This window comes from Mauremys reevesii, linkage group 4 (genome assembly GCF_016161935.1).
Source record: "Mauremys reevesii isolate NIE-2019 linkage group 4, ASM1616193v1, whole genome shotgun sequence".
NCBI classification, from domain to species: Eukaryota; Metazoa; Chordata; order Testudines; family Geoemydidae; genus Mauremys; species Mauremys reevesii.
In genome coordinates this window covers 94,652,044-94,664,491 of record NC_052626.1, presented here as the reverse complement: position 1 = coordinate 94,664,491, position 12,448 = coordinate 94,652,044, and the positions used below count along the sequence as shown (strand labels likewise).

The 12,448-nt window shown below is 41.5% G+C and overlaps 1 protein-coding gene across 11 annotated transcripts in view; it reads left to right on the top strand.

The window, feature by feature from the left end:
- The window catches only part of OVCH2 (ovochymase 2), a 71,071-nt gene extending 65,773 nt beyond the window's left edge, over positions 1-5,298 (top strand). For 5 of the 11 annotated variants that reach the window (XM_039535888.1, XM_039535887.1, XM_039535886.1 and 2 more), the window contains 5 exons: positions 104-173; positions 1,264-1,459; positions 1,891-2,042; positions 2,395-2,560; positions 4,562-5,298. In XM_039535888.1, the coding sequence (XP_039391822.1) occupies positions 104-173; positions 1,264-1,459; positions 1,891-2,042; positions 2,395-2,560; positions 4,562-4,611 (634 nt within the window). In that variant the 3' untranslated portion in view covers positions 4,612-5,298. Of the gene's footprint in view, positions 1-103; positions 174-1,263; positions 1,460-1,890; positions 2,043-2,394; positions 2,561-4,561 lie in introns of those variants that run through there. The other 6 variants (XR_005597808.1, XR_005597810.1, XM_039535892.1 and 3 more) reach the window with 6 other exon arrangements.
- The last annotated feature ends 7,150 nt before the right edge of the window (positions 5,299-12,448 follow it).

Genomic DNA, 12,448 nt, shown 5'->3' with positions numbered 1-12,448 from the left:
TTTAATCTTAGATTCTTAAGGATTAATCATGCCAGAGATTGTTAAATAAACTTCATGGTGAGAACAGCCCTGAGAATGTTCCTGCTTTCTTCTTCTTCTTTAGGGAACAGTACAGAGATTTATGGATGGTGGTTGCTGGACTCCATGATATTACAGAGCAAGAGCACAGTCAGGTATTATGAATTAAACCTGGTTTGTACATTAAATACTTCTCACTAACTGGTAGCATGGAGGATGCAGCAGATTGTTGAGCTGCTGTGCAAATGTTAATGGAGGCTACACATGCGCATGAGGAAGTTTAGGTGCCAGCACAGAACTTGGAAGTGAGCAGCAGTGAGCCCCAAACTCTGAGCACTGCTCCCAACTCACAAGTGTGCAGGGTGCAAAGGGGGAAGCTCATGGTGGAGGAATGGCTCAGCCACAACTGCTCCAGTATCTTAGCTCTACATTCTGTAAGACCTGGTGATCGTTGCCAATACAGACACTGTCCGTTGTCACAGAACAGTGGGAGTTCAGTCTGTTTGCAGCCCTTCCGCATCCCATTCTGCTGACTTTAGTTCCTGAATGTCCTACATGTGTATCCCTTACCTATCATGACAAGACAGCTTCTTTCAAGCGGTTAATCAGTAATAAGGGTACATTTTAGTCACAGGTATTTTTAGTAAAAGTCATGGACAGGTCACAGGCAGTAAACAAAAATTCACAGTCCGTGACCTGTCCACGACTTTTACTATATACCCCTAACTAAAACTTGGGCTAGGGGACTGTGGGTGTCGGGGAGATAGGCTGGGGTGCTGGGTGGTGGTGGTCTGGGACCCCCCCATTGGTGCTTGGAGAGGGGACTAGGCGGTGGGGCTGACAGGCTCCCTACCCGGGGAGAGGGGCAGCCGGGGGGGCTCTGTGCGCTGCTCCTGCCACAAGCGCTGGCTCTGCAGCTCCCATCGGCTGGAAACTTCAGCCAATGGGAGCTGCCCCACTGGCCATGCTGCCTAGGAGCTGCAGGACCATGCTGGTGGGAGCTGGGGAGCCCCCCCCTCCCCCCCGTCCAGGTAAGCCACTGCAGAAGTCACGGAGGTCATGGAAAGTCACAGAATCCATGATTTCCATGACCTCTGTGACAGACATGCAGCCTTAATCATTAATAATCTCGGTTGTTCTTTATACACCATCACCAGAGCTCCAGGCACATTCATAAAACTGGAATGATTTAAAGCACCAGGCTCCCAGATCATTCAATGAATTGCTGTGTCTTCCCTTTTCTAGAGAAGATCAGTGAAGCGGTACATTATTCATCAAGATTTTAACGAGATCACTATGGATTCCGATATTGCATTATTGCAATTGACTGAGCCCCTGGAGTTTAATCACTATGTGCGTCCAGTGTGCCTGCCTGAGAAGGATGAGGTGGTTCAGCCTTCTAGGGTGTGCACCACCACAGGGTGGGGTATTCATAATGAAGGTATGCAAGACTTTTCATTTCATGGGGCTGTGCATACTGCATACTGCAGATATATTTTAACAAACACTATAGGGCACATGAGACAGCGAATCGTATCTTTATTTGGCTCCTAGAAAAGTAATGTGTTAATTGGGAGCTGTTCTTGATTACATGGATGGTGAGCTGTGAATGGGGCATGATAAGAATCAGATATATTAAAATGTGGTACAGTCTGCAGAGGGGGAGTACTGGAAACATTGTCACTTGAAACATTTAAAGATAGGACAAAGCATGACAGAATGTCTTGTAGAGAGCAATCCTGCGTTGTCAGGAGGAAGGGCATGGTGATCCCAGGGGTATTTTTCAGCGTGTCTATGGCAGGAGGTAGGTATATATCCGTGTTCATCACGGGTCTGTGTTTTTGCTGATTTTAAGATATTTTTCATTTCAAGACAGAGAAAAGTCCAATAAACTTCAGCAGCTGGAAGTCCCAATCCTAGTCTCTGAGACATGTCAGAATTACTATGTAAATTATCCCAGCAAGGTGACCCAGCGGATGCTCTGTGCTGGATTCCCTCTGGAGGAGGGAAAGGACTCGTGCACAGTAAGTTAACACAAAGTACCACTATTGTACTTATCAGGGAACTGAAAAGATCTTTGATTCTGACATAGGGAGTGCTGAGATGTGAGTGGAAGGGTTTGCTTCACTGTGGACAAAAATTACTTACCTGGTACATTGTGAAACAATTTGGCATTTCAACAGTGCCATCAGCTATTCATATTACACACCCACCCACACCCCCCCAAAATGGCACATCTTGAGCCTTTGATAAAAAAGGATGAAAAGAAATGAGTTAAGTATGAATCAAACATATAATGAGTCAAGGTTTGTCATGGCAGCATATTGAAAAGGCAATGTTAATTTGTAACATAAACTATTTTTTCTTACCATGTAGGGTGACTCAGGTGGACCATTAGTTTGTCCTTCAGAAGAGTCAGGATTTTACACTCTGAGTGGACTAATAAGCTGGGGCTTCGGTTGTGGAAGAAAAAACTACCCAGGAGTATATACAAACGTTGCTGTTTTCATTGACTGGATCAATCACTATATTAACAATACTGGTATGTATTGGGTGTGGGGAAGAAGCCACGGAGTTTGCTTTAGGTGCCCAGCCTGGGGCACATTAAAAGGGCCTAGTCCTTTTCAGAGGACAGGTCCTTAGCACTTCCTGAATGGCAGGTCCCTTTAACATGTCTCAAGTTGGGCACCCGGGAATGGAGGCACCCAAAATCAGTAGTCACTTTTGAAAAATCTCAGCCTTGACTCTTCATCATATATCGGGGTGGCCAAACCACAGCTCGTGAGCCACATGTGGCTCTTTTACAGTTAAAGTACAACTCTCAGAGCCCTCCACACCCCATTCTCCACCTACCAGACTTGGGGATGGGGGAGAGAGAGCTCTGAGCATCTGCCCAGTGGGAGGGGGACTCTCGGGGCCTCTGCCCTGCAGGCCATGCCCACCAGGGCTTGGGGCTTCAGCCCCACTGCAACTGAAGCTCTGATGCCCAAGACCCTCTCCTTTAGTTAGGGTGACCAGACAACAAATGTGAAAAATCAGGACAGGGGGTAATAGGAGCCTATATAAGAAAAAGACCCCAAAATTGGGACTGTCCCTATAAAATCGGGACATCTGGTCACCCTACCTTTAGTCCAGGCAAGCACGCCCTGCAGGGCTGAAGCCCTGAGCCCTGACAGGCGCACCCTGAGCCCAGCTCTCGAACTTCTGAAGATTATCGTATGCAGCTCGGAGGGTCAGTAAGTTTGGCTACCCCTGTCATATATTATTATTCCTACCTTTGATTCTATTTCTTCAAGTCAGTAGTGTGTTTCCTTAATCTGCTTTGCTTTTCCAACTTTTCGAAATGTAATGACACTAGATGACAAAACAATTTCAGTGGCATCTCCATTTATTCCAGTGTATGAACGTGTAGTCTTGACAGGATAGTTGAGAACCCTTGGAAGTTTTCACCAGGGAATCTTTTAAAAGTTTTTCCAGTTGTCATTTTTCTAGATCTACTCAATTCGTGCTATACAGCTCAAAAGACCAGTTCTAACAGGCCTTGTTGTAGTGCACCCCCAAATAACAAATACAAACTTAGCATATAAGTCTGTCAAGGAAAGCAGATTTCTCCTCTGTCAGTAGGGTTCCAGCAGTGTAACTGTTGGCAGAATTTGACCTATAGTGTGTTAATCTGTCTGAACACGTTCCCATACAGTAAAGGCCAAATTCCAAACTCATTGATGGTCGTCTGAGTCTAGCTTCAGTTAAGTTACCCATTGTTTAACTTGTGTATCTTTGGGGCAGTCACACATTACAGGTTAACATAATTTCAGAAATCTGCAGGTATTAGATGGAAGATAGGAGAGGGAGGGAATGAAATGAACGTGACACTTGTGAGTCATGTCACTCAGTGAACTATTGGAAGGTGCTCAAATATGACAGTGATGAGGGTCATGTAAGAACCTGTATTGACTAAAATAAAAAGGCTAGTTTTCAGGAGCTCCCGCAGAAGTCAATGAGAATTTTACCATCAACTTCAATGGGAGTAGAATCAGGCTCCAGCTTTTTCAATTTGAGATCTGTTTTTCAGGTACAGAAGACATAATTGTTACAGTACTGGTGGTTTTGCTTTTTACTCAGTAACATGAATTGAGTGGGATGGTATCTCTTTATGGGCCAGATCATCAGCTGGTATAAATTGGAGCAGGTTTGTTGACTTCAGCGTAGGAGTGATGATTAGTGCCAGCTGAGGATCTGGCTGCAGGTGTCTAAACTTGTTGTGATAGCCACTACAGCAAGGAAGCTGAGTTAGAATGCAGAATAATCCACTTCTCTGCCCCATGGGGTGACTTTTTTTTTTTTTTTTAGCAGCAATTTTTAAACTTTGCAATACTTCGGCTAGTTAAGATAATTTAACATTAATTGCCAGTCTTGGTAACATTTAACTACAGAAATTCTTGCTGAGGGCTTGTTTACATAAAATATAATCAGTATAGAGCTGATGCAACAGCTTTGCTTTCTGTGCTGTTCACTAATATGAATGCATTGCTACCATATGCAGGCAAGGCACAAGGATTTCCAAACTACTCAAACTTTCAAGACAACAGCTAAATTCAGTGAAGATCTGGTACCTCGCATCATCTGCTCCAGCAGTTCTGCCTTCACAAGGAAATTCACCATGACCTTTAGCGACCTTCTAGTAGTTTACAGTTTTCCAAGTAAAGATTAAAATTCCTTTGAATGTGGCTTTTGGACATTAAGCTCCTCATTTTGTATTTAGAAAACTCAGTGGATCTGTAAGATAAGGGATGCATTTCATGGTCACATATTCATTTTAATCCCTTGCATCTTTTTAATAATATCAACATCCTGTAAATTTAGCAGAGTTGTTTTGTTTTGTTTTTTTTGGTACATTTTACTGGGTCTGATTTGCCTTTAACTTGTTTACACCAGTTTAACTCCATTGATTGCGATGACTCTCATCAGTTTAAGTGAAAGGAGAATCAGGTCCATTGTGTCTGGCTTTGAAACTACACTTTATGAATTGTTGATAGAGGGCTTGAAATCAGTCATATTCATCTATTAGTTTCTGTTAGGCTGCCCTCTTTAGTAGTGACTCAGTCAGAAATAGACATGTTGACTGGAAGGACTGAGAAAGGACTGTAGGATTTGGCTCAATATTTTTATATGTAATATGTGACCGTATAATAAAAATAGTTATGCACTGAAAATGGCTGCATGAACTTTTGTAGAGTCTAACTGCTTATGGGCCATTATGGCTCATAGATTCCAAGGCCAGAAGGGACCATTGTGATCATTTTGTCTGACTTCCTGTACAACACAGGCCATGGAACTTCCCCAAAATAACTGTTAGATCAGATCTTTTAGAAAAAAAACATCCAATTGTGATTTTAAAATGGTCAGTGAAGGAGAATCCATTGATGCCAATGGTAAATTGTCCCACTGGCTACTTACTCTCTCACCATTAAAAAATTATGCCTTATTTCCAGTCTGAATGTGTCAAACATCAACTTCCAGCCATTGAATCACGTTACATCTTTCTCTTCTAGACTGAAGAGCCCGTTATTAAATATTTATTCCCCTGTAGATACTTGTAGCCTGTAATCAAATCACCCCTTAACCTTCTCTTTGAGCTTTTAGTTTATCAATCTATTTAGCTCATCACTATAAAGCATATTTTCTAATATTTTAATTATTCTTATGGCTCTTCTCTAAACCCTCTCCAATTTATCAACGTCCTTCTTGAATTGTGGGCACAGAACTGGACACTATTTCAGCAGCAGTCACACCAGCACCAAATATAAAGGTAAAATAACCTCTCTACTTGTGCATGAGATTTCTCTGTTTATGTATCCCAGGATCGCATTTGCTCTTTTGTCCACAGTGTCACACTAGGAACTCATGTTCAGCTGATTATCCACCATGACCCCAAAACTTTTTCAGAGTCACTGCTTCTCAGGATAGAGTCCCCCATCCTGTAAGTATGGCCTATGTTATTTTTTCCTAGATGTATACTTTTTACAGATAGCTGTATTAAAATGTATATTGTTTACTTGCACCTAGTTCACCTAGTTTACCAAGTGATCCAGATTGCACTGAACCAGTGAACTCTCCTCTTTGTTATTTACCACTCCCCCAATCTTCATGTTATCTGCAAATTTTATCAGTGATGATTTTGTTTTCTGTGGGACCTCACTGAAAACACCTGCTCAATGACGAGTCCCAATTTGCAATTATATTTTGAGAGCTATCAGCTAGCCAGATTTTAATCCATGTAATGTGTGCCATGTTAATTTTATATTATTCCATCTTTTTAATCAAAATGTCATGCAATACCTAGTCAAACGCCTTAGAGAAGTATATTACATCGACACTAACCTTTATCAACCAAACTTGTAATCTCATAAAAAAAAATTGAGTTACTTTGACAGGAACTATTTTCCATAAACCCAAGTTGATTTGCATTAATTACATTACCCTACTTGAATTCTTTACTATTTGAGTCCAATATCAGCCACTCCATGTTGGGAATGTGGATTACACTGGTCTACAATTTTTGAGAAGTCGTCTGCTTCAGAGATAAAATGTGCTATTTATTATGTATTTTGATGTGCTGAATTCAAATATGACAATTAAAACAACTGATTGGCTACTGTTTCTAAGGTATTTAAGTTTTTACATTTTATGTCTATGTATATTGTGTAGATAGTAGAGTTTTAATCATAAATTGTAAACCTAGGTCTTTTCATGTGTTTATGGTTGCTTTACATGACAATATTTCACCTGTCCTGTTTATGTAACACTTTAAAAATCAGCAAAAGGGTTATATAAATAAAATTTATTATGAAACAAAAGACAAAAAACTATTATGTACATAGTTTAGTCCTATTCAGTGTCTACTCGGCGCTTCTTGGCTTGTCTCTTGTATTCATTAAATGGAGCATCTCTTGTCACTGTCCAGCAATAGTCTTCAAGCATCGATGGGCTCCATTTGCCCTGATAGCGTTTCTCCATTGTTGCAATGTCCTGGTGAAATCGCTCGCTGTGCTCGTCGCTCACTGCTCCGCAGTCGGTGGAAAAAAATCTAGATGAGAGTGCAAAAAATGCATCTTTAGTGACATGTTGCAACCAAGGCTTTTGTATGCCTTGAGGAGGTTTTCCACCAACAACCTGTAGTTGTCTGCCTTGTTGTTTCCGAGAAAATTTATTGCCACTAACTGGAAGGCTTTCCATGCTGTCTTTTCCTTGCCACGCAGTGCATGGTCAAATGCATCATCTCGAAGAAGTTCACAAATCTGAGGACCAACAAAGACACCTTCCTTTATCTTAGCTTCACTTAACCTTGGAAATTTTCCACGGAGGTACTTGAAAGCTGCTTGTGTTTTGTCAATGGCCTTGACAAAGTTCTTCATCAGACCCAGCTTGATGTGTAAGGGTGGTAACAAAATCTTCCTTGATTCAACAAGTGGTGGATGCTGAACACTTTTCCTCCCAGGCTCCAATGACTGTCGGAGTGGCCAATCTTTCTTGATGTAGTGGGAATCTCTTGCACGACTATCCCATTCGCAGAGAAAACAGCAGTACTTTGTGTATCCAGTCTGCAGACCAAGCAAGAGAGCAACAACCTTCAAATCGCCACAAAGCTGCCACTGATGTTGGTCATAGTTTATGCACCTCAAAAGTTGTTTCATGTTGTCATAGGTTTCCTTCATATGGACTGCATGACCAACTGGAATTGATGGCAAAACATTGCCATTATGCAGTAAAACAGCTTTAAGACTCGTCTTCGGTGAATCAATGAAGAGTGTCCACTCATCTGGATCGTGAACGATGTTGAGGGCTGCCATCACACCATCGATGTTGTTGCAGGCTACAAGATCACCTTCCATGAAGAAGAATGGGACAAGATCCTTTTGACGGTCACGGAACATGGAAAACCCTAACATCACCTGCCAGGAGATTCCACTGCTGTAGTCTGGAGCCCAACAGCTCTGCCTTACTCTTGGGTAGTTCCAAATCCCTGACAAGGTCATTCAGTTCACCTTGTGTTATGAGGTGTGGTTCAGAGGAGGAGGATGGGAGAAAATGTGGGTCCTGTGACATTGATGGTTCAGGACCAGAAGTTTCATCCTCTTCCTTTTCCTCGTCTGACTCAAGTGAGAGTGATTCTGGTGCATCAGGAACCGGCAGTCCTTCTCCGTGGGGTACTGGGCGTATAGCTGATGGAATGTTTGGATAATGCACAGTCCACTTTTTCTTCTTTGACACACCTTTCCCAACTGGAGGCACCATGCAGAAGTAACAATTGCTGTTATGATCTGTTGGCTCTCTCCAAATCATTGGCACTGCAAAAGGCATAGATTTCCTTTTCCTGTTCAACCATTGGCGAAGATTTGTTGCACAAGTGTTGCAGCATATGTGTGGGGCCCACCTCTTGTCCTGATCTCCAATTTTGCAGCCAAAATAAAGGTGATAGGCTTTCTTAACCATAGTGGTTATACTGCGCTTTTGTGATGCAAAAGTCACTTCACCACAAACATAGCAGAAGTTATCTGCACTGTTCACACAAGTTGTCATAGGTCTCACCCCCACTTAGAGCTGTTGGGTTCCAAAATGGGGACCTGCATTGGTTCCCCTAAACTAAAATCCTAGTTTAGATCTGGTAAAAGCTGCCACCACCCAATAATGTACATGTATTGGGACACAGTCCTTCCCCAAAATCCTTGGGGATCCCAAGAGCCCCAAATCCATGGAGTTCTTACACCTAGGAGAAATAAACCATTCCCCCCTGCTTCCTCCCCCCTCCCTTTTCCTAGGAGAGATACCGGGATCCAACTACAGAGGGATGCCTCCCTCCTCCCCTCTCCCTGAGAATCCACCCAAGGAAAGATCAACCAAGTCCTTTACAGGAAAGATTTATTAAAGAATAAAAAGAAAGTAACTGTCTCTGTAACCAAGATGGAACAATACACAGGGTCTAAACTTATCAATCTCTGGAGAGAATTCCCCCTCCTTTCTTTCTCAGTAAAAGCAATAACAGTACAGAATTAAAGAAATTCTATAGCAAAACACAGAATTGCAAATACAGAAATAAAAGTATAAGAATACTAGTTCCTTGCTAATACTCACTAGCTTGAATAGAAGAATTTATTGCAGAAACCTGGGAGGACTTGATTAAGATGTCTGGGCTCCCTCAACTCCCAAGAGAGACTCTCTAAAAAAACAAAGAACAGAAAAAAAAAAAACTTCCCTCCACAGGGATTTGAAAATATCTTGTCCCTGATTGGTCCTCTGGTCAGGTGTCCACAGGTACTGCTTGTTAACCCTTTACAGGTAGAAAAAAACCTTAACCCTTAACTAACTGTTTATGACACAAGTACAAGGCATCTCTACTCACTTTGGCTAAACAGAAATGTGTCCCTTTGCAAAATCAAACACTGGCAAATAAGAGAGCACGACACTGTATGATTTCTAGAGCTGATATAGGGCAACTTGTTCAGCAGAGTGATGTAAGCTTCGTTATGATTGCATCATCCATGACTTCTAGGAATAACATGATGCAATTCATATCATGTATGATGCAATACCAGCTTCAGATTGCATCATTCATTGTTTTGCCTAAAAAGCAAGTACTGTCCAAACCCAGTCATAGATTTATTCATAGATCCAGTCAAAGATGTATTTTAGTCATTTCTGGTTTAAATTGAGATCCCTTCCCTTTATAACTCACTTATCCTCCGCTATTCCCAAGTCAAGGGTCGTATATACTGACCCAATAGCATATCTTGAAAACTAGAGCCAATCAACAATTTTAAGCATCATTTTCGTTCTCAGTGACCCAGAATTAGTAAAGTTGGACTACATTTATTTCAGAAGCATTTTGGCTGTAGAGCAGTGTTACAAGGTACATCAGGGATGTGTAAGATGTAGGATTGTCACTGTTGAAACGTCAGCCACTTGCCCTTCTTTATTCTAAAATATTTGAACACATGAATAGTTGATCACATCAGCTCAACAAGTAATGAGAAAAGTTCTTAGCATTACTTAACTAATTTAAAAGCATTTCAAGGGCCAGATCTGCCAAGTCAAAAGCCTAGAATTATACACAGAACTGCTACACATGCAAATACTGTAACAAGGTGGTCCTTGCAAATCAGATATTTTCACATGCAAACCACAGTTGTTTACCTAATGCCCACATGGCAACTTGCATGAACCTGATTTGCAGATGGAATTTCAGCAACTGTCAATGCAAATTAGCCATACAATTGCACATGCATTTTTGTGCATGGCTGAGTGTTTGAAAATCTGCATCCAAAAGTCAGTTTAGAAAAGATCATAAATATAATGGTACAATATTTAGTTTAAAGAATAATCAAGTCAGAGAATATTTTAATGACTAAAGTAAGTAGTCAGAATACAGGTAAAGAGCCCAATTGTGATTATAGCCATTTGAATGGCATAATCCCTATTGTCTTCAGAGATCTGTCACTAAGTTTATCAGTCCGACTCAGTTGTTTGCAATCTAACCTTTGGAGGGTTTGGGACTCAGTCTTCTGATTTTATTTTTTTTTATTATGGTGCAACTGAGAAAGTTTTTGGCAACTGTGCAAAACAAAGAGAATATTGCTCTCCAAAGCTATGTGTCAGGCACCTTTGACAAGAGTCTTCCCTCCACTGAAAATATTCTGTCAAGACCATACCAAAAGCTCCCAGAGCACATGAAAATACTTCAAAATCTAAGGCTATAAAACCTAGGGAAAGTGTGAGGAAAAGAGACTGGCCATTCACTGCCTGAAGAACAGTGGATGCAAGCTGTTTTTTCATTGTGTGTGGTCTTTATTTGTGGTCAAGTGTACTGAAAGCAGTTCTGTTGCTTTTGCACAGCTCTGGTTATAACTTTGTTGATGTCATTGGATGTTTGATGTCATCCACCTTTGTCAGAAAGGAATTTGGCCCTTGGGTACTACCCTTGAAACAGAATTGTAGGTGTGATTGAAAAGGATGCGGTGGAAGACTACTGAGGTTAAAGAGTGTTACTTTGCCAAACCTTTGTTTTTACTGTTTAATATAATTTTTCATAACAGAGATCAGGGCCTGATTCTTATTTTCACTAAGACCACTTTACCCCGCTCCAGTAAATGGCAGTTACACCTATTTCAGAGTCCTTCTTCACTGCCATGATGGTATAAACTGACATTAGTGTAAATGAGAATCATGCTCCAAGAGTCTAAAATCAAGATGAAATCATTTGTTTCTTGAAATGCAAGTGAAAACAGTCCTCTCAGTAACAGTTTGTGGAAGCAAATTAAAGCTTTGTGTTACATTTTTATCTGGAATAGGTATTTGTTTTCTCCCTATTGAAATAATTAGATTTAAAAACAACTGCTACTATTTCTTAATGTCTAGAACAAGTACACAAAGGTGCTGGGTTCTGTTTCACAGCATGATCAGTATGTGAAATGGAAGTCCCAGTCCTGTGTGATCAGGCTTTCTGATACTCTGGTTATATGTGATGCATCTCTGACCAACCACCTAGCTAATTAGCTCTGCAACATTGGGCCTCGTGTATGCATGTGTGTTAGAATCCAACCGTGCAAACACTTTATGGATGGATGCTACACCTGGTAGAAAGTATTTGAAAGAAAAATTTGGCCCTTAATTACTAGCACAGGTCCATGTCTTCTGAAAGAAAGTGTGCTCTTGCTTACAAAAATTCTGTTTTTGAGAGTGAGTATGTCCATTGCATAAGAAATGTAGGCCTGACAATGGTATGAAACAGGAAAGTGATGTTGGCCTAAAATCTGCATCCATGGGAAAAGATATCGGAAACCCCGTGGATCTTATATGGATATGTGTTGCCTTCATGTGGCTCCCAACTCTTTATTGCCCTATCTCCTCCCTCCTCCCTTACCCGCCGAGGACCACACAGCTGACTCCTGTGTTATGCTGTTCCCAGTTCTCCACCTTTGCTTGTGCTCAGGTGAGCCCCACTGGAGAACACAGAGCAGCAGTAACTTGTATGTCCTACTCTCCTTCGATATACTTTGTCAGGGAGCATGAAAAGCAGATATTCAACCTCTGGCTGCCCACACACCTTTTCCTTTGTGGGGGTCTCCAGTGGAGGAACTGATGGCAGCTGCATCATGCAGCATGTGTTACTCCATTTGTTTTCCACAGGGTCTTCCCAGGCCTATTTTTCTCTTGCTTTATCCCTGCTGGCTTCCCCCTCTGCTATGGAAAGGCAAGAAGCATATGGACCATAATTGTAATTTTTAATGGAAGAAAATTGCCTTCAAATATTGGACCCACACAAAAGGAGGAAGCTTTTCCTTTCTGAAACCAGAGAGAATGGGCCTGATTTTTCAGGCACTTACACCAGTGTAAATTAAGGAGTAATTCCAGTGGAGTCAATAGTTTCACCTGT